Raw genomic sequence first — 27,971 nt, 5'->3', positions numbered from 1 at the left:
CAGCCTGTGCTCCCCTGGTGTGCAGCAGGCTCCGTTCGCCTGGCACAGATGGCACACTGACAGGCCTGATTTGAAACAAGGCTGGTGGACTGGCAGAAAAGAAGAATGTGTGCGTGCGTGTGTGTATGTGTGGCGGCTGCTGAACAGGCTGGTTGCGCGAGAACAGTAAGGGCAGCTCATTAACCATCAGTGGAGCTCTGAAGCCCCTCTCCACTTTCTGGACTCAAGGACACTCAGCCTTTGAGGAGGGGAACTTCACAGGGGCATCAATAATTAAAGCAGCCCTGGCAGGAGAATATGTAAAGTTCCAGTGCAGTATTAAAGAAGAGGATACCCTCAAAGTCAGTCTTAGCAAGTGTCGAGCCGAACTGTGAAGTCTGCGAGTGCATTGTGAATGTGTAATGGATAGGGACTGGGGGGGGAGATGGTTTTATTACAGGCTAGAAAGGTGTGCACAGCTCAAGCTCTGGTTCAGAAAGCATTGGAATGTACTGGAGCTACGCATTCCTGCATGCTTCCACAGCGTAGGAAACACGATGTTCATTCGTCTGCCAAAACCCATGCTTTGCAGAGCTTTAAATGGATCCTATAAATAAGTCCTAATTGCCTGAGGATATTTTTACATGCACCTGTTTTAGACATTCGGCAGAATATTCTCAGAGCACGGAGACAGAGCGAACTGTTTCATAAAACTTAAAGTAGTGTCAAGTGTTAATATGACATGGTGTTTTACTTTTTGTAACTTTTATTTCTGCTTGTTTAGAGAGTATTGCAAATTAAAAAAAAAAAAAAAAAAAAAAATGTTTTTGTATTATTTAAATACTGTGCACAATATGGATTTCACTGACCAGTTACTTTGTTGCCCCCTTCCAATACAACCACAGGAAAGACCTCACCCACAAGCGCCAGCCCAACCAGTCAGGGGCCAGCTCTGCCTAAAGGGCCAGGTGTCCCTGAGCAAGGTACCCACCCTGCGGAGGGGGAGCGGGTGGGGCGGGGTTCCCCTGACTCGGAGCCAATCAGTGTGGAGATGGAGGGTAAGGGGGTGGGGAGAGGCTCTAAGTCTGCTGTCTGTCTTCTAGTTCTCCAGTGTCTTTAGTTTGAGCTTCTGATGCGCTATACTGGATGCTTCTGTGTGGCTCTCAGCTTGACACACACACACACTTCATTATCTTGGCAAACTTTTTTTCTTCTGTTTCCTATTTTCTTTTTCCTCTTATTATTATTATTATTAGTATATATATATATATATATATATATATATATATATATATATATATATATATATATATATATATCATATTTAATATAAATAGAATATTTAATTTAATTACTCAGGAAAGCAGTTCCCTGCTGAATAATCCATTATAAATAATTTAGCATGAGCAAATCAAACATGTAATCACCTCTAGCACATTTTTGTTCAACTTGCTGTAGAAACACAGAAAATATTATGATAACCTGTACAGTAAACATGCTTATTAAACCATTAAATCATTAGCAGTAACAAGCAATCAAAACCTTTGAAGCAAAACTAATTCTATAAATCCAACAAACAGTTGAAGAGCACAGCACTTATCTCTCTGCGCTATTTCCTCGTAGTTTCACCTCTCCTATTCTGTAATACTGTGCTCTCTCACGTGTTGCTGTTTGTGAGCCCTTCTTCCTGCTCAATGTTGATGCACCTCCGCTCTGCAGTGAAGAACCTATAAATCCTCTTCCTGCTGAGTGCCTGCAGTTCTCTCTCGCTCTGACTGCTGTCGCCATGATCATCCACTCAGCCCATAATGAGAAACGCCAGCAACAAATAAATAAACCTGATAGAAATAAGCTGCCTGATAGAAATTTCTGGTGGGTGATCTGTTTCAGCGACCGAACTCACAGGAACTTCAGTCTTTTCTCACAGCCCAAAGATCTGCTGTCTGAGAGAAACAGAAATCTTATTGTAACTAAAGTGCTGCTTTTAATAATTCAAAAAATTTAAACAGTAGTGTTTGTTTTTTTATGTATGCACCCACTAAGAGTAATAATAATATTTTAAACAATGGTATTAATAAACACTAATAATAATAATAATAATAATAATAATAATAATAATAATGATAATAATAGTAACAACAACAATGATGAAGAAAGTAAATATTAATCCACAGCAGAGGAACTATGTAAGGTTTTTACTAAATTGGACAGGAAAATATACCCAAATTAGCATTATTATATTACAAATAATGCATAAACTTGTCAAATCAGGTGTTGGTGACTGTAATAGATTGTCCTCATCCTGCCAGAAAACTTGTTCCATTTTTGTTGTGTTTTTACTTTATGACATAATCTGAATCTGGCAGACATCCATTGAAAGTCTTATCTGTCAGCTTTCTCAGCCTCTATCACATTCCTTCTCTTCTTTTCTGTCTTCATGTCATTCTTTCTCAGCCTGCAGATCTGAAAGTCCAAAGGCACTTACGGATGTTCACAGACTGAGAGAGAGTGAGAGAGAGAGCGAGAGAACGCTCATCTATTATTGACAGCAGAGCATTGGAATATAGTGACCAAAAAACCCTTTTTTTTTTTCTTTGAGATTTTACTTTTTTACATTTTTAATTAATGAAAAAAAATCTTGCCACCTCTACTTTTATAGGCATATAAACACTAAAAAACTGCACTGAACCCAATATCATTATATACTTAACACATAAAAGCCAAGTGTGTATGCAGACGCATACTTATCAGGCATGGCCAATTACATCAGTCATATTAACAATGATCCATATTGTTGAGTCTGAGTCGCGGTGTGGGTGATTATGTATAATTGGAGTGAATGGAGAGTGCAGGTTAAATGCTGCTTTACTATTACAAGCTCCAGACACCCACCTGGAGTCCATCGGCATTCTTGTCTGGAAACCTATAATGATGCCTCGCTCCCTACCAGGAACTAAACCTGTACTTGTTATTGCTTGGAGGTGGAGACTGCTCACGTCCCCAGTCACCAACAGCAGCACCACTATTTTAAGCACACACACCCACTGGCAGGTTATTTAGAGAAATCAAATGAAGTGAGGGCTGGTTCGCTGATGACTCCCGACCTCCAATAATTTGCGTGTATGTGTGCTGGAGGAGGCCACGCTTGTAATCGGCAGCTCTGCTCTGCTCTGGATCTGAAGCTAATTAGGCTGCAAAAAGGGCTGAGAATGAACTGGAGATGAACTTGAGGTGAACTCTAAAACCTCCCTCAGCCCCAAAAAGGAAACACAGCTCTGGAGGTCATTAAAACCTTAGAAGAAGATGCCAAAGTGGGAAAATGGAGAGAGAGTAGGTTTTGTCCCGGTTTTAAATACACAAAACAAAAGATGACTTGTTTGCGGCCCCAGTCATTACCGCAATAATAAAGCTGATCTACAACATGATCTCATATTGCATTCAATAACCTCAGAGCAGGCAGTGTTCATAATAACAAACATATCTTCAGTCGTAGCTTAATGAATAAAAACAGTCAAAAAAAAAAACGGAAAAATTAAGCGTGAATCAATCAATTTACCAAGTTTCACCCCAACTTACCCCATAATGTACTGTTTTTCTGGTGCTTCTATTTAGCAATGTAAACACAGTGCCTCTGCTGTCAAGTTAGTTAAGGTAACTCTCACTCTCTTCTCATTCATCTGGTTCTCTCTCTTTTATATATACACACACACTAAACTCACTCAGACACACAACATACGTGAGAACTGAGGGCCCACACAGTGTGTGATCCGTGTAATGCGCTTGTTTTTCCCAAATTTTCCTGACCTCCTCTCCTCCTGCTCCTTGTCCTCCCCACTCTCTCCGAGCACAGGGGAGTAGTGTGTTGTTAACCCGCCTGATGTTTCCTTTCTACTAATGCTGTATCTTCTTCTGTTCAGTCCCTCTTCTACTGCTCTTCTCCTCCACTACCTCCTCCCCCGTTGTGTGGCGAGTAAACCCTGTGCTCAACCCCCCAAAAATGGCATAGAAATCTAGAACTCTGCTACAGCTCTAGATTTCACAGACAGCAGTGTAGTGTAAGCATAGCAGTAGAAATACTTTAATTTCTCTGATTTTTAATAGGACCAGAGACTAATGAGTAAGTTATTCATTAATTTTACCAGCCAATAAGCATGCTTGATACAAAAAAATCTAAGCTGCTAATTGGCTGTCAAACATGATTAATTTTAAAGATTTTAAGATCTTGTTAAACGATGCCCAGCTCTATTTTCATGCATCAATAAATTGTGATGCATTGATCTGAAGGTGACAATTCTTGGTTGAGAGTGTAAAATTTAAATAGATTATAATCAATCATAGTAATTTAGTGGGAGTATTGCAAGTGATGGAGTCCCAGTAAGTGAATGGGTGGGTCAATTATCTCAACTAAATTGGGGAAAAACTGGGTAGAAATATAAAGGCTGTTAAATGATTAAATAATGATTTATTGAATTGTTTCCAAAATAATCCTAATTGAGGTATTAGTCTGAGCTGTCAGTGGAAAACAGGGTTTAGAACTTCACTCTAGAACTGTGTCCTGCTCCTGTTGAATCCTGCACGCTTCTGGACATTTTTCTCTTCGTTTGGTTTGAGTTTCAGAAGTTCCCTTTCTTTAATAAGACCAGCTCTGCTGCGTTACCTGTTGCTGTGTGATGTAGAACTAAAGCCAACTGAGTGACCTGCATGTTCCTAATGCTGCTGCGTCTCTCTTTTTCTCCTTGTTTGACAAGTGTGTGCCCTGAAGAGGTGTGGTGTTTGCAGTGCCCCTGCTTTATTAGTTGTTGATCATCTTACCAATTTCTGCATGTGCAATGCATCAAACAATGCATGAGTCTCAAAAATATGAAATATTGTGTTAATAAAAACATGTGTAATTGAGCTTTTGCTCAAAGGAATGCGAAACTCTTTGTTATTTTTAATCCAGAGCTTTTAGGTTTGTGGGAATGCTATACTGCCAAGGTTGTTTATTAGTTCTTCCTGTATTTCAATCAGCTCAGTCACTTGTGGACGAAATTCCTCAAGGTGCACTTCTCACAAATGAGAATCTCATTCAGGATAGTCTTTCAGCTTCACTCCGACATAAACAAAGCGGAACTCAATTTGCAGAGCAGCAGAGTGGAACGGAGAATACTGAATCTATTTGAGGGGAATGTGTGATGAAATTCATTTTCTACGTATGCGTGTTGAAACATTCTCAATTATTTGCTGCTGTTTGCTTTACACTGTCTGAACTCAAAACCATCAAATTATTTTCACTCAGATCCACTTTTTAGGATGGAGTAATGTGAGGGAGATAGTTAGGAGGAGGTTTAGAGCTTTATAAATCTGGGGAGTTAATTTATTGTTCTTTAATGCTATTAGACAGCGAAACTGTGGCATTAGCAGGACATTTAGCTCCTTTGCCTGCAGGGACAGGTCTGGCTCTGGGAAAGAGAGTAAGTAAAAAATAGATACATATAATGAGGAGTTTTTTCCACTGCTGTGGTAGAGTGTACAAAATCCACTTATTAAACGTTTACAGATACTAAAAATTGCCTGTAATTAAACAATTGGCACATTTTGGTTGAAGCAAGCATGTTGTAACTTCATAAACAGTAAGATAATTTTGATCCTGTCAATTATTGCTCTGCTTATTAGACATAATATTGAGCTTAACTGCCATTGATGCCCATTGTAACCATTATTATTTTTGCAGTCATTTTCATTTTGCCCTGGAACAACTGTAATACATTAACAGCTTCTAATTATTACAATAATTTTATTCATTAATGAATAGTTTGATGGCTTATGTTTGCTGATATCTAATCCACTTCTAGTGGGAGTGTAGTTACTAAACAGTGACAAAGCAGTCATGACCTCTGAACTAAATTAGAGTGTGAGAGAGAGATGATCATTAACAGTACAAACACATCATTCTGTCTGCCAAACTCAGTCACACTACAGCTAATTTAGTCCTGCCAGCCCTGCCATGTTCCTATTAAATGAACAGGAAAAAAACATCTTTTAATGAATAGAATATTATTATTCTTATATTCTCATTAGAAATAGCTCACACATTGATCTAGTACAGGGCTCTTTAACTCCACTCCTGGAGGGCTGGTATTCAGAACAGCTTTTTGATTTACCTGCTTAAACAGACACTATTTAACTCCTCTATTAATCCGCAGGTTCAGGTGTTAGAAAAATCCCACTAGCCTTTTAGCATACCAGCCTTTTTTAATGTATATTTTTTGGTCTTATGATTGCTGTATTCCAAACAGGAAACTACCAATAACAGTGCAGCACCCATAAAAGTACATTCATTAATACAGTATAGAATGAAGTATAGAAGCGTGTTTTAGAAAAGTTTTTGTTGCACAGAAATTTCTTGAAGTGCATACTATGTTTAATAGTAGATAATTAAAGAAAATACTATAGAAGTTAAATAAATATATATATTTTATTAATATGGTCAAACTATTTTTAACCCACATCCTTTCATAATAATACAAATAAATGTTATATAAATATATTAGATGGACTAATATAAAAGAGGGGAAAAATATGAGAAGACCGCATCCTATTTGTTCCTAGTAATGCTGCACTCACTTGTGACTGGGTTTCAATAGGAGCAGAATTGGCCCCAATGCTCTCATTAGGTAAATGTAGGATGGCTTAATTCCCCTCTATGTGTCATTTGGAGTTGGTCAATGGTGTGCATCCAGCAGGTCACACACACACACACATCTAGGCAATTAGATAGCTGCTTTAGATACACTGAACTGTGCCATACCACTGTATGAGCTGTAGATCTTAGTTTTGGTAGCCTAAACAATGGAGGGAATAAGTGCCTTTAACTAACATAAAGGAAAGATATAGCATTTTGTAATTCATACTGGATACCCAGCCAATTTCCTTCCATTTTAAGCACTTCTGCCATTAAACCAGAACATATATCACAGTGAAAAACAGCTCTTAGTGAGATTTCACCACCCTCATCTGCCTCTAACTACCTCCACATCCTGTTCTGCTGTTGTAGGGCTTACATAACGTAGATTTATCTATTTTTGCGCTTTCTCTTTCCTTCACTGATGGAGTTATTAGGACAGCTCCTGCTACAGAGGGAGAAATAGAGGCAGAGGCACCAAGTTTTTGAACACTGATGGCTGACAGTCTGCCAATCACTGCCACTTATCTTCAGTTCTCCAGTTTCTCCTCCACTCCCCATCCACATTCATTACCTCTCTTATCATCTACTTCTTCTGTCTTGCTATACCATCTAACGTTCTCTCATTAGCTCACTCTCTCCTTCTCTCTATTCGTTATCTTCAACCCTTAATTACTCTCTTTATCCAGTGCATGCTGCGTCACTCCCCTACACTTCTTCTTTTGACTCATTCCATCCATTTCCCCTCTCAGCCCATCTGCTTGTTTACCTTTTGGCAGGCAGACTGGAGATGGTCCATAGTATGGCTGTCCATGTTCTTCACACATTTCTACTATCTTTAGACTTTGCAGTTCAGTTTCATTTAGCAAGTTGAGCGAGCATATTAATCCAGGGCCAAGAAATGGCTCATGTATAAACGTTTGCTAACAGTGAGGATCATAACAAAAACAAACTGAAGGAGAAATTACTTATGTAAACTTATGTAGGTTTTAAGACATCTAGTTATTATGTATATGGGCAGCACAATGTGGACCAATTACCACATTATTATTAAAATGCTGTTCTGATTGCAGTATGCTTGAATATAAAAAATCTTTGTATATATGACTCTATTGAGATAAAAATCATATAAAAAATCTGAATAATATCAAACTTGTTTATGGCACATTAACCTAGGCTATGTTAGATAATGAATAAAGTACTGAAGATGTGTACATTGTAAAACACCTGAATACTAGCTGTGTTAGAACTTGATAACAGAGGAAGTAGGGAGTAGAGGGTGTGGAGTTATTGATCACTAGGTTGTAGGTTGGATACCTGGGTCCACTAAGCTACTAAGTAATAGCAGATTACATAAAAAACAAAAAAACACTGCACATGCAGCACTGTATAGCATTTGTTTCTTGTATGTATTTAACCGACTGCATTTGATCAGTCAGGATAATTAATCACTGCTGGAGGTCGGTGGCAGTGTCTGCACCTTCATTAAAAACTGTGAGTTGGAATTTTAAGACGCTGTATTTGATCTTGACGCATCCGGTGGGAGGTACCATATAATTATTACTGTTAGTTATTACCACTGTTTTGCAAAACAGTTTCAATTTAAGTACACAATTTATCACACAGTGACATAATACATTACATTTGGCTTTAATTTAATTTCTGTATTGACCCGTTTTGGCCTGTATTTCCAACTTTTAGCTGCTTTACCAAAAAAAGAGGAAATAAAGTAAAGCCATGTTACAGCCCTTACACAGCAGTTCAATGCAATGCACGAATGCTCTAACCCATCAAAGGCACATTATTGTCTAAGTCAGGGAGACACCCCCTCAGTGGGGTGGTGGGCAGCCACCTGATCACTTTAGGAGCAATAAGATGTTAGGTGCTTTGCTCAAATGCACCTTAGCTAAAAATGTTAAGGGCGACTGCATTGTTTACTCTACTCACTCCTACCCTCCACTTCCTACCAGACCTACCAGATATAAATGAATGAAAGCCTACTTTGTGTATACATGCACATACACACTAGGGGTGGGCAATATTATACCGTATACAATATATCGTGACACAGAAATATCATGATATTAAAAATCCATATCGTGATAATAGGGCTGTTCTGTCTTAAAATTTACTGTGAAGCTTTAGGTGTATTTATTGTTTAATTGTTTTAGTTGGCAGTTTATATGCATGCACTAAATATTCTGCAATATTATTTGCTGCATTATATTATTTTATGCTATATTATTTATTTTGCCACATTATGATTATTCTGTTATACTATTATACTATATTCCTGAAATGAATGAATTATTTTAGTTTTCCTATATAGCTAAGTATATCGTTATCGCAAAAATTCCCTGAAATATTGTGATATTATTTTAGAGCCATATCGCCCACCCCTAATACACACACACAATGTCCCCAAATTGAAACATCTCTTAGAAATGTGATGTTCAGCCACACAAGTTCTCAAAAGGAATAAAAGACTGTGTAATTCCCAGATGTTAATCAGAGTCACATTGATCAGTACCCACAGCACCCTCAGATGTGCTCATACGCACACTGCAGCACTGGTGCCAGTATTGCAAAGGCTGATTATAACCATCAGTATTGCCATAATAATCACCAAACCAAATGATATGCAGCCTACAGGAAATTGTCTACAGAACAAATCCTGTAGTAAATCAGAGTAAATAGTCTTAAACAGTCCAGAAACTCTTCACAGGCACAATACCTGTGTGAGTAGGTGTCAGTGTGGGGGGTGACTGGGCCAGCATATGTCTCCTATAGGCATCTGCTGAGCCGTGGCTCGCAGTCACAAACATGTTTTGACAGTTTATGTGTGGAGTAGCAAAGATTTGTGTTTCCCTCTTTCGTGCCCCCTAGTGCGACACACACACTTGTGTATGCTTACACGCATCAAGAGTGAGTCACTCTTCACACAGGCCATGTGCTAGCCCTCAGTGCTCTGCAGGCTCTGTGGGTGTAGTTTAGGGCCCAGCAGAGACCTGATGAGTCAGAAAGAGACAGACAGACAGAGAGAGAGAGAGAAAGAGAGAGAGATCTCAATTGTTTATAAACAACCTTGTCTAACCAACCAGTAGACCAGCACCAGACAGACGGAGAGAGTGGATGATGCCGGCAAGTAATTCTTGCTAAGACAAAACATTTAATTTCTGTAAAAATATTAATCACCCTTTTTAAATTTCCACATAACTTGTCACAAACTTTCAGTCAGTAAAAACACTGTGAATAAGGCAAATGTTTGATTTTGATTTTAATAGTGTGGACGTTTTTTGAGGTAAATAAATTAAATTAATATTGACTTTTTAGATATCAAACAATTTAAATGTACATAAGCAATGTATTTAAAAAGATTAGTTTGTTGTAAATAATTTGTTCTATGTTAGTACAGAGTGTCAGTATTAGCCTCACATCTCCGTTTACAAATACAAGAAAGCAAGCCTCAAATACCAAATATTTACTAAATGATCAACTTTATAAGGGTTAAGTCATAAATATGTTAAACTAATTTATTCCACTCTTTAACACCTGCTTCTATAAAATGTGATATTTGTTTAATTTGTCATGAAAAGAGAGAGAGTGAGGTAGAAGAGAAAGCGAGAGGGACAGATGTGAAATCTCTCCATTATTCATGAACGCCCTGTTCTCAAGTCACAGCACCACCATCCAACCAACCAACCAACCTTCAACCAACTCAGGATGGAAGTGTGAGAAAAAGAGAGGAGAGAAAGAGTATCTATCTGTCCTCACTGAAATTTCTCTGCAGATGTTGCACTAGTCATGATACCCCAGCATCTCTTTTTCATAAAACACAGAAAAGAGCTTTCTGGAATGTATCAAAGCCAAAAACAGAAACCTGCCGTGTGGGAGCAACTCTTTCCAACAATTTCATGACCTATATAAATCTCCTGCCAAACAACCAGTGTGCGTGTGTGTGCAGGAGAGAGAAAAAGCGAGAGGACACAATGTGCTATGAGAATGCTCGGCTGTATACTGCAGTTTATTTTGCTATAACTCTTCCCAGTTTTCACCTCCAAACAGCAGAAAAAGCATTTATTAGTAAAAAAAAAAAGTTTGTTGGAAAGCTTCCCTCATATGATAGTGAGCAAAACGCCCTGCTCTGCGCTCTTAATGTGTTTGTATTGATGCCTGGGGGAAGATTATCATTGCTTTTTGTTTTCTTTTTGTTTTCTCTCACATAAACTTATTCTGCATTCATAATTGTACTTTTGCTCGCAGCTGCATAAAAATACAACACTTCTTTCCCCTCTCTCCCCCTCTTGCTGCCTCCTGTTTTCTCTCTTTCTTTTCCTCTCTCTTTGCCTCCTCCTCTAGTAATCCACCCACGCTGCCCTATAGTGACTATGCTGTATGTACCTGCCTCAGCATCCTGAAATAAAGCATGCTCAGGAAGCCCCTGCTTGCTTTAGCTCAGGTCTCAGCCCTCTGCACCATCTGCAGTAGTGTCTAATGCCATCAGCGCTCTCATGCACCACCAGCTCACCCACTCTTCATTACATAAAAGGATTTTTCATATAAATTCTCTATATTGTGGATACAGGCATGCATCAGTTTGTAAATTAGTTACAACCTTATTTTTCCATGCAAATTCGAAGTTTCCAATATTTTCTGCTGTGCACAACTAATCGCTTCATTTAGGAAGCCAAGAATTTGGCACGACTTCCCTCGCCCTTGCACTAACACAAAGAAAAATGGGTTGACACTGAGGGGGCGGCGAGAATGACAGTGCAGATGGCAGAGAGATTTGCTAATTATCTCAAATTGCAGGTGGTGGAAACCATCACCTCTGGCCTCGGTTTCTGGAGCTCATTAAGATAATATGGTGGCACGGTTTATTAATGTATTTTTAATTTCAGAATCATTAAAATTAGCCAGACAGCATCTCCCTCAGCAGCCCCCATCACCACCCCCTGCAGGGTGAGATAAAACACAAGGAATTGTAGGAAAATTGTAGAACCAATACTGACATGCCAAAAGGATGGCAGTCAGGGAATAGCAGTATGTAAAATGATCATGAAGTGTTGGCTATTTAAGTAGTGAGGTGTTCTTTTGAGAGTGAGGATGAACACTGACCAGTGTGCTCATGGTGGCAAGATGACATAAATTATCGAAGTTCTTGTGAGTTCTGTTAGAGTGTGACAAGTTGATTAAATATTCAATATCCATATTTGTGCAGGAATTTACTGTTCTCCAATCCAGAGGGTCGTGTGTGTATTAGAAATACATCATAGAAGACATTACCTTCCACAGTGGACAGTGCATTGGGCCGTACTGATTGTGACTGGCGATGTCTTTTTTTTTTTTTTTTTGTCAGTGCGAACAAACCAGACTATTATTTTTACTACAGGAGACCCCACAATCCATATCCATATTTTTAAGCTTCCATAGGACATAGTTTCCATACATCATAGGACATTATTTCCTGCTAGTTCTGTTCTATGACATAATTGTAAATCTGTATTAATTAAAATACAGATCTCGTCTATTCTTCTCTTTTTTCTTCCCAAATTAGCTATACTGGTTATCCCACCCACTCAGCTGCACTTCCACCATCACATGCCTCCTCTAAAGTCATCTCGTTAAGTCTCCTCTTAACATTTGCACAAATCACTTATTTTGAAGGAATCTGCAAAATATTCTATGCCAGCAAATCATATGCACATTATATATCTATCCTTAGAACGCACTGGCAGTAGATAGGTTTAGGCAGTCTGCGCATTTATTTTTGGGACCTACACCTACCCAGGAGTTTTTAATTCATAGAGCAGGGTTAGATGCCTGCTGGGGCTTTTGTTCTAATCTAAATGCATCGAATGCGTCTTAAAACTTTATTAGCCAGTAGGAAGTCCTTAACCTTTGTGCTTGTAGTCGAGGTCAGAAGCCTCTTCAGCTCTCTGCTGTGTTTGAAATTAACCTGTAAAGGTAATAATCAGCTTGTTCCTCCCAAGTCTACAAGTTCAGAGTTTGGGGGAGGGTTTTAGCAAAATATCACCAGTACTGTCCTGCTGTGCTTTTTATGTCTTGCCGCACTCACTTTACGGTTTTCTCTCTCCCCACCCCTTTCCCCTTCTCTTTCTCTCTGCAGGCGTCCGCCGCCCCCCTGAAGCAGATAAATCCAACCACAGTGTTCACTACACTCTGCTAATAGCGTGTGTGCTTGTGGCTTTCGTCCTGGGCGCCTTTCTCTCCGGCTTCCTCGTCTCCTGTTACTGCAACCACAATGTCAACAAGACCAAGAGGCTTGCCAAGGACCCGGAGGCTCCCATCCCTCATGCTCTGTCTCTGCGCAGCCTGGCCAAGCTGAACGGCCTGCTGGAGAGCCAGGGTAAAGAGGAGAAGCTGGAGGTTTCCTCCCCGAAGATCTACAACTCTTTCTTCCAGAACGGGAAGGATCATCCGCCTCGTAGGACCGCCCACCATGGTGTGATGTCAGAGCTTATTCATCCTCACCATCACCATTCCTCTGAGCTGTCCGGTTTACCTACACCTGATTCAACGCCAGAGCTGCCCATCAAGAGCATGAAGGCCTTCAAGAACCAGTGGGAGAAAAACCAGAATTGCAACAATGCCAAAGAGCCAAAGTCCCACAACTCAGTAGGATCCAGGCCCAGCTCTGGCGTCCATCAGCAGGTTTACCCCTACTCCCACGGGCTGGTTAGCAGGCAGGTTCTGGGGGGCTCCATGCACCCAGAGGAGCGGAAGATCCACAACACAGAGCGAGTGCCCAGCCAGCCACAACACTGCTACCCACACAAGATCGTTGATGTTACCTCACTCGACGAGCTTCTAAAGCATATCCACGAGATCAACGTGGCCACCGGGAAAACCCCCACAGTCCTCACCTCATCCATGTCAGCCAATGCAGGCCAAATGGCATTCGCCAACCGTGTGCAGCCTCAAATCCCCGAAACAGAGTCTGCGCCCTACTACAGCTCCTCCACCCTGCCCAGAGACAGTCTGACCCGTCGCATGGATGTCCCTCCTGACATGCCTCCTCAGCACCAGTCTACACTGGAGAGAGTGTCTCGCCACGGCTCCCAGCGCCATTCCCTCATGTCCGGTGGAGGAGGAGGGGTGATGGTGTGCCGTGAGCCCAGCTTCGGCCGCCGCTCCCACCACCCACCTCCTCCTCTCCTGTCCCGCATGAACTCTACTGGCAGTGATGTGCGTCATCCGCTCATCTCCAATGGTTACTTGCAGCGCCAGCACAGCTACAGCGAGCAGCCTGAGGTTCACAGGGGGGCCGTGGTACGCCGGACCACCTCGCTCAAACCGGATGTCCCACCCAAGCCGCTCTTCATCCCTGCCACCTCCCCAGTCAACCAGGCAGGAAAGTTCAACTACTGAGCTCCGGTGAACTCACTTACCTGCACTTCAGATCTTAAAGACTGGGGAAATCTACACGCGTGCAGAGAACGTGTGTAGAGCCAATAGATTTCTTAAGTGCGTCTTTGGACAGCTTTTGCCGAAATGCTGCACTAACCACTGAGAATTGGATTCAGAACAACAACCCCTCACGATTTGATAATGGCTGCCAGTGTTGTCGACTTTACATTTAAACTTAAAACTCTTTTTGTTGTTTTGCTTTTCTTTGTGTCTCATGGATATATTTGTACCATATTGGTATTGCTCAGCTATTCGCTTATAGAAGGTAAGGACCTAGAAGAGAATGGAACGGCACTCATCTTGTTCTAGGCTGCCACTGTGTTGAGTGTGGCTTTTTAAGTGTTCTCCTGAACTCTCGATTATGGTGTCACTAATTCTGAGGCTGGGACCTGGACTAAGCTAACAAGTGGGCTTGAGCCTTATGTGATTCTGATCTCTTGCTTTGGCTTAACTATTCTGTTGATGTAGAGTTGACAGACTGTACTGACCCCAGCTAGAAACGTGTATATATGCATGTGTGTGTGTATATATATGTGTGTTCATATCTACACAGTATATGTATACATATACATACACAGTATATGTATCCTGATGAACAAATGGATGATCTCCTCTGAAAGTAGCTCTTTGCCTTATTTTGAGAAGTAAACACGTTGTTGAACAGCCCTTCCGGTGATCTTTTACACTCCAAATGAAAATCTCTTGATAAAACACATGAGCAATAACCTGTCCACCATTACTTTCATTACTTTTTCCAACAACAGCACTGCCCACCTTTAGTGTAATGTAGCCAAAATGTTTTTTGAAAAAATTGTAATTGTAATTCAGTTGAAACGTCTGGTGACCAAAAGCATGGCTAGAGAAAGTTTTTTTTATTTGTTTTTCTTTATAATTTTTTTTATTAATATTCCCTGCTGTGAATATAGATGTGTGTAAGAGGAATGTAATCAGATCATTTAATATAATCCAAAGAGCAGTGTCTCTTAATGCTTAACATTATGGGCCAATTTCTGACGCAAATTATGATTAAAAAAAAAAAAATTAATTAACATAAAACCTCCAATGTCTAGTCCCCAATGAAAGTGAAATTAAGTCCAAGACAGGACTTAAACTGTGAAAATGGAGTCTGTGTGCCAGAGCGTAACCCCCGGATTTGAGCTACTCCCACATTAAAATTCATTTGATCATATTTAACATTGTAGCTATTTGGTGTAAATATAGTAACAATAACTAGCCAAATTCTGTTTGTGTAAATTTGTGCCTTATTTAATATGATATGTGCTATTTGGGGGCAGGGCGGGTAGTGGGTAGGGGGTGATTGAGGAAATTAAAGAAGGAGAGAAGAACAAAGTCGAGACGCTACCTTTATTGTTTAATTAGATTTTTTTTTAAGAACATTGATATCTGTGTCATATATATAAATATAAATATTCTATTGTAGATTTATATTTCTATTTAGACATTTTTAATATTCCCTTACTGTGTGAAGCTATTACATTTGGATCAGCAGCTGCCTGTTTTTTTTTATAGTATTTTTTTTTGTCCCCGTTTCTGTTTCAGTTCTTTCTCTGTGTGTGCATGTATACTAATGCAATGCACCAAACATGGATTGCAAGCAACGCTGGTGTGAAGATTCATTTAGTGTTCTACAGGGACTAATTGTTGTCCAGTTATGAGTGGATTCAGGTAGAATGGATTCATATTTTTTTATTTTTTTATCATAATGTTTTTGTTTTTTGTTTTTTTTATCAAAATTGATGGAGCTTGGCCAAACCTTTAGCTCAGTGGGAAATTATAAGTATTATTTTGGTTCTGTTAATCTGTCTGCTTGAAGGGGAGGCTTGGGACTTTGTGCGATTTGGTATATTGTTGCGGTCATGCAAAAACTTAAATTTTCCTTTTTTCTATCACTATATATTATAATCATTAGAGTCTGGCAGTTGTTTTAGTTTTGTTGTTTTTAAATTTCACAATGAATGGACCAATTAAAACACAATGGAATGGCTTAACATTATGGGTGGGTGATATGGTAAAAACATATCAATGCATTTTAGGACCTTTTCATAATGCACATATTGGCAGACCAAATGCAGTAGAGACAGTAGCAACAGATAAAAACTACTGTTCAATTATTATCACATCCTTTGTTTTAATATCTGCTGCAGTACTCCCAATAAAACAGGACTAATTATACACTCTGTACTAAAATTATAGATGAGTTCAGTCTGATCCTATATTGACATCAAGTCCAATATTGTCATTAATCACTTATTGCATTTCTGAAACAGGGCTGATCTAATTGCCAATCTGAAATTCGGTTTGTTATACTTCACAACACACTGAATGATGGAAAGTAGGATTTTTTGCAGCCTGTTAGAGCCTTTATAGTCCACATAAAAACAGATTTGTACTGGAATGTGCAGTTGTGTATCAGAATTAGATCAGAACTAAAAAATGTGAACCACTTTAGCAGAGAGTACAGTAAATTGAAATGTACAGGTGGTCGGTGTTGAGCACTGATATAGTCAATATGCTTAGAAAAGTGCATTGTCTCTATTCACTAAAATTTGTCATATTGCCCATCCTATCTCTAGTAACATCAAGATTTATTACTTCTCCTGTAAAGTTGCCATTTTGGAGAGACATGGTATTTGCATGACCGTGACAGTGTGTGTGTGTGTGTGTGTGCGCGTGCGTGCGTGCGTGCGAATTTGTTGGGGATATATCAGTTGGCTGGAGTTGAAACATCTCTCTCTGAGCCGTGCTGCACTGCTGTACTGTCAGGCAGAGCGGCTGTGAATGCTCTCAAGGACAGCTCTCCCCTCTAGCTTCTCTTTGTGCTAATGATGCGTCTGGTTCTGCGTAGAATTCTTGGTGCTGGTCTGAAATAGTTTTCCTCTGTACACTTGAATTAAGCTCTCCAGTCAGCTGCCTGTTATGATGCGCTACAGTATTTTGCCCCAATGAAACCAAATGCAATGTCATATTTTAATAAGTGGCTGAACGTACATATGCAACGTACATAGATAAGTAGGCAACTGTTGAGTGAAAGCCTGTTTATAATAAATAATAAAAAAAAACACAAAGTGGCTGCTTATTGAAGTGAAGTTTGTCATTTCAGTGGTGCTGATGAGTGTGAACAGGTCGCCTTTGCATTGGGGAGAGAAAATGTAGTTTCTTTGAATTTCCATGGAGATTTTAAAGGAAAGGGAATGAATGGTCTGTGTCTGCTTTATCTGCTCTGACCGCTGAGGTTTTTTGTTATTGCACAGTGTAAATAAAGGGGGATGCCATGGAGATGTCCAGAAGGCAGTGTCCTGTTCTGATTACTGCGGGACTATAGAGCCACAGCATCTCCCCTCCTCTGCTTTTCTTGAATACCATTGTATTTTCCTTATAACAGAAATAAATCAGAATACCTAACACGGGTTGTTTGGACTGTGTAACTTCACTGTTTGCATAATTTGCTTTGTCTTTTGAATTTTTGAAACCACAAATAAATACAAAAAAACAAAACAAAAAAATAACAAAGCAAAAAAGCATAAAAACATATCCACCTTATTCTGACACACCCACTGAGTGCATTATGAAGAAACTGCTGCTATCTGCTGTTAACAATTATTGTACATAGCTATTCTAACCCCGCATTTCAACAGGCTATTTTATTACATTTAAAGCCAGTTAGAACAGAGCTAACCAGCATTTATACACAACACAAAAAATAGGAGTGCTGGGGGGACACCACATAGTTAACTTGTATCCACCATCTTCCAAAGAAGGACTGCATTTGTGGTAGAAGAAAATACACTTAAAACCTACACCTAAAACTCCATACGTCTGCTCCATACACATTTCTATGTTTTAAAGGTGAAACTCATTCATAACTTGAAATCTGAAAACTTTAAAATGCAATGTCCAGAAATAAAACCAAAATTGTATTTATTGTCTGTGGCATTTTTTAGACCTTTAGGAGTGGGTTTAAAACTTTTCAGACAAATTAAGGCCAAATGACTTGCAGACACCCTGCTAAAAAGTCACTGTGATCCTCCTCTTGTCTGTTGTGGCCAGAACTTCCTTAGTGTTGATATTTCATAGTGCTTTAGAAATAAGAAACGAACAGGACGATCTGACCTTGTCATAATTGTAAAATAGTGTATCATGCATAGCCTCTGTTTCTATCACAGTTAAGTCCACTTCAGTAGCCTTTCTACAGCACTGTTTTCTCTTTATATTCTTTTAAGAAAATTAGACGATAAAAATGTGTGCTCCTGCACTTACAGCAAAAACCCACTGCTGTCATCCCACCTCAGACCATCAGTTCAGTTCTTTTCAAGTCTGCTTGCCGCTTAAGTTCGCTCTCATGTTCCAAATCAGACGAGATTAAATGCTCACACTGTTGTCTTGTTATTTTCAAATGCTGTTGGCTCGAGATCTGAAGCAGTGCTGAGGATCAACAAAACACTGCAAGTGTGCTTCTCTTTGCGAGAAGCTGTTTTGTTGTGGTGGTTGTCATCAGCAGAATAATAAGAGGGCTGACGAGCCGAGAACTTTTGTGGGCTGTGTGGGGATAGGGGGTCTCTTTAACACTTATGACTTTTATGCGCTACTTCAACCAAACCTCCAAATTCTCATGGTGCCCATGATTTAAAGCAATTCCAACTATTTTTCATAGGGGAGAAAAGCAGACTCTTAGTTCATATTAAGTGTGCATTTTCTCTAACAGCAGACAATATATTTTAAGCAATATTAAACATTCAGGGATCTTTTTAAAGTGTTCTTTTTCCGAGGCAGATTAAGCAACTACGTGGGCTGTAAAATTACCAAGTTAATTTTGATTAATTAATCATAGGAAAAATAATGCATTACAAAGATTAACACTACTGTTACAGTCACCCACATATCATTCCACAGTGCCATCCACCTGTTACCAAACATCAGCCCTTCATTCAGCCCAGAAAACCGTTAGTATCAATTATAAAGAATCTGCCATTTTAGGCTTTACAATAAAAGTCCACAAGGCCCCAAAAACATCCAGTTCGTTATAGTATTTGGACTATTTTAATTATTTTGCACATTATTAAGTAAATATTTGATTAAAATAAGGTCAAATCTCCTAACTCTGTTCACATTTCCTGGTCTTTTTTATTATTACAGAGCAACATATTTTAGCTACTAATTTAAATGTCTTTGAGTATAGATATTTTTAATAACATGTTTGAGTAGCCTAGAATCTAATGAAAAGTACCTCTGGTATGTGAGAATGTCTACTATAAATATTTTGTCATTTTTTAGGTAGGTATACAGTATTTACAGCATCTGTTACTGACTGATGTTTATTACAGGGAGCTTCTAATTCTATGTTAGTTATTGATTTACTCCTCAGCTAAAATTCATTTAAATTGCACAGTTTAAAATACTTTTTTTTGCAAAAAGTGATGCATGTGATCAATTTAAAATAATTAATCACAGAGCCAGTAACTCTGTGATTTCACTATTAACAACCTTAATTTTTAATAAAAATAAAAAATAATTCAGTGCTGTAGTAAATCAATCATTAACCAAAAGTGAAAAAGCCTTTAACAGTTAAACAGATATTTTGGGAACTTTCAGCTAAACTAATAATGTAAATGGATGCATAAAGTATTGACCCTTTTTATTAAAGATTTAGTCTAGAAACAAAACAAAAAAGGAAATGATTCAAATAAATCGAACAAAAATTGTATATTTTCATAATATTCATGGTTCATTGATTATATTGATACTGTTCAAAGAAAAACATGCATCTCTATTTTTGTCCATTTTTAAGTTCACATCATTTTTACCCAGTAGCTATCTATGAATTATGAATCAATAGAAATGCTTTAAAAAGTCTTGGAATATTTTTTTTACATTGAGTTCCATTGAAAGTTCTAAAAAAAATTTTTTCTTTGGAGAGCAAAGATATGTAAACTTCCAATCACGAAATGTCTGTATTTTTATATATATTTTTGGGTAGTCTTGCAGTCACAGATAACACAAAAATTCTAAAGCTTGGAAATTTAATTCTACTAACTTGTCATATCTTGTCAATGGGTGATATACCTCAGATGTTTATAATAACAAGATGTGTCAGTGTGGGTTAAAAGTTGCAGCCTACACAATATTTCTGGATGCTCAGTGTTAAAACACACGTCTTCTAATTTCTCTGAGTTTAACAGAATATTCAACTTGTTGAAATGGAACATCAGGACAACCACAAAGAAGAAGACAAATCAAGAAAAAATGAATCAAGCTGATTTTAAGGTAATTAGATATATGATGATACTGATATTATACAGCTCTGAATAAAATGTCTTTGTTCAGATACGAAATGATCACAAAACCACTTTGTTTTATGTGACTTTTATGCATGCAATTTTCCAAATGATGTCAAAAACAGAGTCAAATAAACCTCCTGGAGAGAAACAAGAAAACCATGACTGGGGTTCAAAGACCCTTATTGGTAGGTTCAGGGTTAATTATCTCTCAGTCAAATAATGAAGCAGGAGAAAATGGAAAGATTAATCAGGCTGCTGGAGTGCTTGATTACTTGCAATTTGAATAGAGCATTAATAAAACACATCAGCTTGCCTTTATCCATCACCCTTCATCATTAAACCATCATTACCCGTCCCTCTGCCTTACTTGAGGGCTGCTCAGTTCCCTGCTGAAGCACTGGCAGATTTGATGTAAGGAGGAGTGACTAATGGAAAGCTAACAGGCAGAGCTTGAAGTGCTTTGTCATCCAGTTATTTTGTTGCTGGCATGGTTGAAAAGGGCTTGACACTTATGAGTGTTTTTCTGAAGGAAGAATTTTTAACTAGTGGGAATAATGGCTCTCGGTGTGTATGATTTTTGGTTGCTGCATCTGACAAAAGCGATCACTATAGGCTATAAATGCTTTGGTTTAAATCACAGTCACTGGATGCAGCTTTTTCTTTAGCAAGCATACACTATGTTAAAAAAAAAATTATAGACTGTTTGTCCTTTCTTAGACATAGCTACCAGCTTCTAAACTTTTGGGTAGGCTTTAAACTAGTTGTTGGAACATTAAGGATTTTATTGTATTCATTCACACGAGCATTAGTAAAGACAAATACTAAAGACTAGTAGTTCTTGATCACAAACTCATCAAAATGTTATCACAGAGCGGTGGAGCAGAGCGAACACTAGTTGGGTAATATCTAACAGCACAGCACACATGCTAACAGGATAATAGCCAACAGCACAGACTGATAACATTGGCTAACAGGATAATATCTAACAGCACAGCACAGATGCTACCAGGATAATATCTAACAGCACAGCACAGATGCTAACAGGATAATAGCTAACAGCACAGGCCGATAACATTGTCTAACAGGATAATATCTAACAGCACAGAGCGATAACAATGGCTAACAGGATAATATCTAACAGCACAGCACAGATGCTAACAGGACAATAGCTAACAGCACAGACCGATGACTAGGGCTGTCCCTAACGATTATTTTTTAAACGATTATTCTAACGATTATTTTTTTCGATTAGTCGACTAATCTATTCATTGAGAAACATATTTAAATAATTATTTTACGTTTTAAAGCAAACGATAAATTACTATATTTATATATAATAACAACAACAACAACAACACAAGCCTACTAAACCAAACCCCACACTTATAATCACTTACATGTACAGCACGTTGTTTAGATCTATAACGCTAAAAATGGATAAGCTCCCATACACCACAACCGTGTGTTGCACTGTTTTCTGTGACCGCTAGATTTTGTGACCACTGGCAAGTAGTTCTCAGCAGACCGGTGCACTGGCCGATTCGAAACGTGTTCGTTTCTAATGTTTACCCCGACTGGCCAAAACGGTTCAGTTTAGGGCTGAGGGTAAGGTGTAGGTATAGAAAGCTTCCGTTTTGCCAATGAACGCTCATAACCGTGAGCACTGGTCACAAAATTCCGACGGTGACAGAAAATGGTGTGACACCGCAGCGCCGACGGCGCTAGCTAAAATAACTTAAGGCAGCTAGCTTAGCTAAACACCTGAACTTATGAATAATGCTACTGTTTCTGGAAACTGCGAAATGCCATGCACAAATATAAACCAAAAATGTATAATTTCTGCCTGTGGCAGGTTTAAAACCTTTGGTAGACAGCCTTAAGTCTTTTTAAGGACACCCGCGGAGACCCTGATGTAAACGGTAACTTACTGTGTGACTCTGTTGACATAGTGCTCCTGGATGTTTGCGCTTCAAGTGCTCCTTTTGCACGTATGGCAGAGGACCACATTGTTGCCCTTTTGCGTGAAATGCTCCCAAACTTTAGATGCCCGCTGGCGTTTTTTTGTAGCTGGAGATTGCTCTCCGGAGTCCAAGCTCTCTAGAGCTTAGATTCTCTGCCCGAACCCGACATGACCCGAGGCCCGCCCGTAAATCCGACCCGGGCTCCAGAAAATAGTCCGAGATGTAGGCGTCTGTTTTTTAATTATATTTTTATTTAAAAAAAAATAACGAAAACTGAAAGTGAAACTAAACTAATTTATTTATAAGCGCTGTTTTCACTACCGCAGTTCTACAGCGGGGGTGTTGTGCCGATTCTGTCCGCGAAGCGGGAGTCAGATTCAGCAGAGAGTCGGATTCGGCACAAACGCGGCGGCACCTCGCGGTCCGCGGTGTCAGTTGTAAGCGCTCGCGCTAGCCGCAAAATACGGCAGAAAACACTGAGGGAGCTGCAGAATTATGAATGGGACTAGATCAAAGAGAACCTTCACCCGTGAGTAGAACAAGCAAATCTCTCTCTCTCTCTCTCTCTCTCTCTCTCTCTCGCACGTGAACTCCTCCGCGTTTGACTTGCAGAACTGTGTTTAGCTGTTCTTAAAAATCATTTTAATTAAATAATAGTTCTATGCTTCTATGTTACCGTGTTAATTAACATAATTCTGATCATATTTCGCTCATTAAAACAGCCCGAAAACAGACAGTTGGAATTTTTGGGCCCGATCTAACCTCTAATGCTCTCCACAGGCGCCGCCATGTTTACGACGCGCCGACGCACGTTATGCAAATCGATGTATTTTTGTAATCGATGACGTCGATTATGTCGATGCGTCGCCCCAGCCCTACCGATGACATTGGCTAACAAGTTAATATCTGACAGCACAGCACAGATGCTAACAGGATGATAGCTAACAGCACAGCACAGATGCTAACAGGATAATAGCTAACAGCACAGACCGATGCTAACAGGATAATAGCTAACAGCACAGACGATAACATTGGTTAACAGGATAACCACTAAAAGCACAGCACTGACCCACAACATTAGTTAAAGTATAACCGTTAACAGCACTGCACAGACGGATATTAGCTAAAAGTATAACAGTTAATAGCACAGCACAGACCGATAATGTTTGCTAACTGAAAAGCTGCTAACAGCACAGTACAGAATGATAATGTTAGCTAACAGGATAACCGCTAACAGCACAGCACAAAACAATAACTTTAGCTAACAGAAGAGCAAGTTACTGGATATAGTAATATTTACTTTGTATTTTTTTATGCCTTTGGCTGGTAAGTTTGGTAATGTTGGTGCGCCAACAGCATTAAAGCATAGGCCTTTTTGTTGGTCAGTCCTCTGTCCTCAGTCAACATGAACTGCAGACTGAATGAGCGGTCTTATTTTCAGTGGAGATGTAAAGCCTAACAAATTAAATGTCATGGATTTGCATATTTCACAATTCTCTAACATCCCATCCGTCCAAAACTGACCCAAACTTTTTAGACCCATCTTGCCCCTTCCATGGGCTTTAATAAGCACCTCCACCTTAGCTAATAATGTAATAGAACAGTCTTTAGATGGAGTCAGGGATTGTCTAAGTGGACAAGGGCATGTTAAAACGCTGCAATTCAGACTCAGATCCTACAAGTTTTTTCTCACCTCAGATTCTGATGATAATTTAAATAGCACCAAGATTGCCATGTGACTGACGCACATAATAGTATTCTAAACTTAGCCACTTATCTCCCTTAGGTACTGCTTTATTTTCTCCTCTTGTCGAAGCCTCAGTCAGCCCCTGTCCCCCGCACCTGCTCCCAGCTGTAAGAGAAATACTCGTTTGAAACCTGGCCCAGCGTGCCTCTCCATGCCCGTCTCTGGTGTTGCAGCATCAGTGCCCTGACAGCGGGCATCAGAATGCATTATGTCTGAACTCACACAGATTGGGAGCAGAGGAGGAGGGTTTCTGTTTTCTGCTCAGTGCTGTCAGGCAAAAACATGATTTCTGTAGTATGACGCTTTGCCAAGCTATTACAGTTTGGAAGGGATCCAAGTGTCAAAACTCACTTTTACACACTGTCCTCTTGCTTCCATTCTAGGCTGTTGTTTGCTCTTTTCCTCTTTTTTGACTTCATGGCTGAAAATGTAACTTTTTTTTTTACAAACACATCATAAAGTTGAGACAGAATTAAAAAATGCAAATAAAAAGATTTTATTTAATTTTAGATCATGCAGACCCAATATATTTCATGGTTTGACTGCTCAACTTAAGTTTATTTATTAATATACATCCACACTTATAAATAAATAAGTCTTTGAGGAGCAAAGATTGGCTCTCCAGTTTGTGAGACCCTCTGAGTTGTGAGAAAATGATTAACATGTCTAAAACAATGTTCCTCAAAGGATTAGAAGGAAAGTACATGTGTTTCAATCTGCAGCGCATAATATCACTATTCCGTTTAAGAATTCAGGAGAAAATTTTGAGTGTAAAGGGCAAGGTCACAAGCCTAAGCTGAACAGTGATGATCTGAGATCCCTCAGATGGCACTGCATCAAAAACAATCATTAAACAATAGCTGATAGAAGCACATGGATAAGGGATTACTTTACCAAACATTTGTCAAGCACTACAAGTACTTACATTCCCAAATCCCTCCTTAAACTTTACTTTGCAAAAAAGAAGCATTTTGTTAACCATGTTAAGAAGCAGAATCGACTTCTCTGGGCTCCGTATTCCAGATCTTTTGTGGAAAAAGGATAGAGAATGTGTACAATTTTAAAAAAGAAATACACAACATTGATGACCTTGTACTGTTGCATGGCTTTAGACATGTTTGAAGGGAGGAATGGGACAAAATAACAGAAACACAAAGTGGAGCAGACAAAACATGAAATATCTTTGGTTCACACTGTATTTGTCTATACACTCCCCATAGTTTATTTTTATCTTTGTGCATTTTTCATACGGTCGACTACTTCTGACATATGATTGTTACCTGTTATTTCATATGCACAATCCACAGGGTCACTGTATCTGTATCAAACTGCATCTACATCAATCTGTAATTTTAACCACTAATTTACCCCAATCCTGCCATCTCATTCAAAGTCTCTCTAGTCATTCCAGCTATCTCTAGAAAGGACATCCAGGCAATCTCTTCTGGCTTCCTGTAGCTGCCTGAAACTGATGCTGGCCTGTGAATCCAAAAGTTAACCAGTTCTGTCCTACTAGAGTCACTGGTAAAAGAGTGTTAGGAATATGTTAAGTGCATTAAGCTAGACACTACACTTCCACAGTACACACCACAGCCACTGGGGGGTCTCTCTCTTCTTGAGATCCTGAAGTGGAATCTTTAAGGGAAGGTCTCTGGTAAAGGATTGAGGCCTGTTGCAGGATTGAGGCCTGTGTGTATTCAAGATGGTGGTACTGAGAAGCTTTTAAATCCCTCTCCTAACTGACTGGAAACTACCTATCCCTTTGAACTTTCTCTCGATGATTGGGCTGGACGACCAGAAAGTCCGCTTGGATTCTTCAAGGATCATCAAGTAAGATAAGTGAACCCCCGCCCTCAGTTCACATTCACTCCCATTAGCCTCATACACATTCCATAAACATTTGGTAACAACAGCACATAGTCATTAGCCAAAGGAACCTCACTAACCTACCTTCAACTGCTAAAGACTGTTTGTTTGTAAAAAAGGGGCAGCTATTAAAGCTTTAAATAAAGCTTGGCTTCACCCACTATCCTTCAAGATGTATGAACGACCAGCATCGAGACTAGGCAGTAGAATAAACTTCCCTAGGGTGTGTTCAAACGCCAACTGAAGACCCATATCTCTCAAGAGAAATGAACTCAACACTTATTAGCAGTCATTACAGGCTTGTAATTGCACTTAAAGGTTTTACTTTGATTTCTGTAACATTCAAGCACAGATTATTAAATGTTTCTAGCTGTTGAGTATTTTACATCTTTTTAAAGATATCCATACTGGCTTTTATATGAGGCGGCATCTAGGATTAAAGGTCCTTGGATTCTGGCCTATTTACATTAATTAACAAGCTAATCATTTCTGCAACTTGCTCCTGATAAAGAGTTAATCATTAGTGAGGTTAAGATCAGTCACTGGTGGAAATATAAATGGGAGCTGTTTGCAATGTCCACAGTGCATAATTTAACAAATAAATAAGGAATATTTGTTTTAGGTATGCTTTCTAAAAGCTTTAAAATATATATTTTAAAATAAATAAGACTTTTTTTATCTATTATATTATCTATTTTTAAAAAAATATCAAGCTATTTAACGTGTCCAAGATTTGTACACCAAGTCATCTTGGAATAATTGTCCCTTTAAGAAAATTACCTCTGACTGATTTATTTTTAAGGGAACTAATATTAATTTTAGAAAATCAAAATGCATCTTTGAAACAAAAAATTAACATTTTCATCCAATGCCAATTTTCACAAAGTGATTAAGCTAAAAGTGATTAAGTTGGGAAATTTTGGGAAATAAAAATAAAGTAAAATGTCAGTAATGCCACAACATTAAAAAAACTCATTTGCACTATTAACTAAACATCGATTCCATCTATTTTATGTTTTCAGGTTTAGCCACATCCCCCCTAGAATGAACAAGCCTCAAGTTGTGCAGTGGGTGCCCTCTTAGAGTATTTGCCCCATCCCTTCAAAAAGTCTGAACGAGATGAAATATAAATGGTGTAGAGATGTATTAGAGCCTAAAACCAAGCCTTTATTCAAGATATATTTTAAATTTGCTGTGCAACTTTTTGCTATTGATAATATATTATTACATGCCAAACATCAGAAGACATGGAGCTATTTATTGTCTGTTTGTTTTGATAATTTTAGCTAATTTTGCACTGTCTGCTGTGGGTTTTCTAATGCCTTATATAATATTACTGTGCACACTGTTGATCAAGAAAAGTTGTCCTTATCCTTTAGAAACCGAATGTATCATACCTCTGACACCCACTATCAGACCTTGATTGAACTCTGATCATTCAAATTGACATGCCATAAGCATGCTGGCTAGTGTTTATAAGCACTTATACAGGTGTAGATATTCCATTTTACATACGGGTAGTCCATGACTTCTGGTAGGTTGGTGGTGTAAAATTAGACTAGATTGGATTGTTTAATTGATTTTCATAATTTAATTAGTTCATACTGTTCTTATGTTCAATATATGTATATATTACTATATATAAAATATGTTTCAAGTTCTTTATTTGGGACAAAACACTGACAACTGGCTAATAAAGTTCTGTCCTTTTCTCTTCTTTTAATTTATTTAAATGTTAAATTGAGTTTTTAGGATGGGGGAATACTAATAGTGGGCAAACAAATAAAAGGTGGATTTACTGCAATTTCAAAACAATGCAGAATCCAGTTAATCCTATTTTTCCATGTTTGATTTGTTCTGAACTTTTCATTTGCCAATATATTTCTTTACACTGTTGCTAAACCTGCACAAGCTAATCATTTATGTAGGGTTGTTTCTGGCATATAATTAGGACAGAAATCTGTTAATATAACACCATTAGAATAGGTAACAGTAAGTAGAACATCATTAATATTATTATAAGTGGG

General features: G+C 38.7%; 1 protein-coding gene and 1 long non-coding RNA gene across 5 annotated transcripts in view; one reads left to right on the top strand and one right to left on the bottom strand.

Moving 5' to 3' along the window:
- sema6e (sema domain, transmembrane domain (TM), and cytoplasmic domain, (semaphorin) 6E) overlaps positions 1-17,497 on the top strand; it is a 173,675-nt gene extending 156,178 nt beyond the window's left edge. For 2 of the 4 annotated variants that reach the window (XM_015605915.3, XM_015605914.3), the window contains 2 exons: positions 885-1,037; positions 12,774-17,497. In XM_015605915.3, coding sequence (XP_015461401.3) covers positions 885-1,037; positions 12,774-14,035 — 1,415 coding nt within the window. In that variant the 3' untranslated portion in view covers positions 14,036-17,497. The remainder of the gene's footprint in view (positions 1-884; positions 1,038-12,773) is intronic. The other 2 variants (XM_015605916.3, XM_015605917.3) reach the window with 2 other exon arrangements.
- The window catches only part of LOC103022254 (uncharacterized), a 61,057-nt gene that overhangs the window by 22,812 nt on the left and 10,274 nt on the right, over positions 1-27,971 (bottom strand). The gene's annotated exons all lie outside the window — the stretch shown is intronic.

This window comes from Astyanax mexicanus, chromosome 6 (genome assembly GCF_023375975.1).
Source record: "Astyanax mexicanus isolate ESR-SI-001 chromosome 6, AstMex3_surface, whole genome shotgun sequence".
Lineage (NCBI taxonomy): Eukaryota > Metazoa > Chordata > Actinopteri > Characiformes > Acestrorhamphidae > Astyanax > Astyanax mexicanus.
Note: the sequence above shows the minus strand (reverse complement) of the source record. Positions and strands in the feature narration are given on the sequence as shown.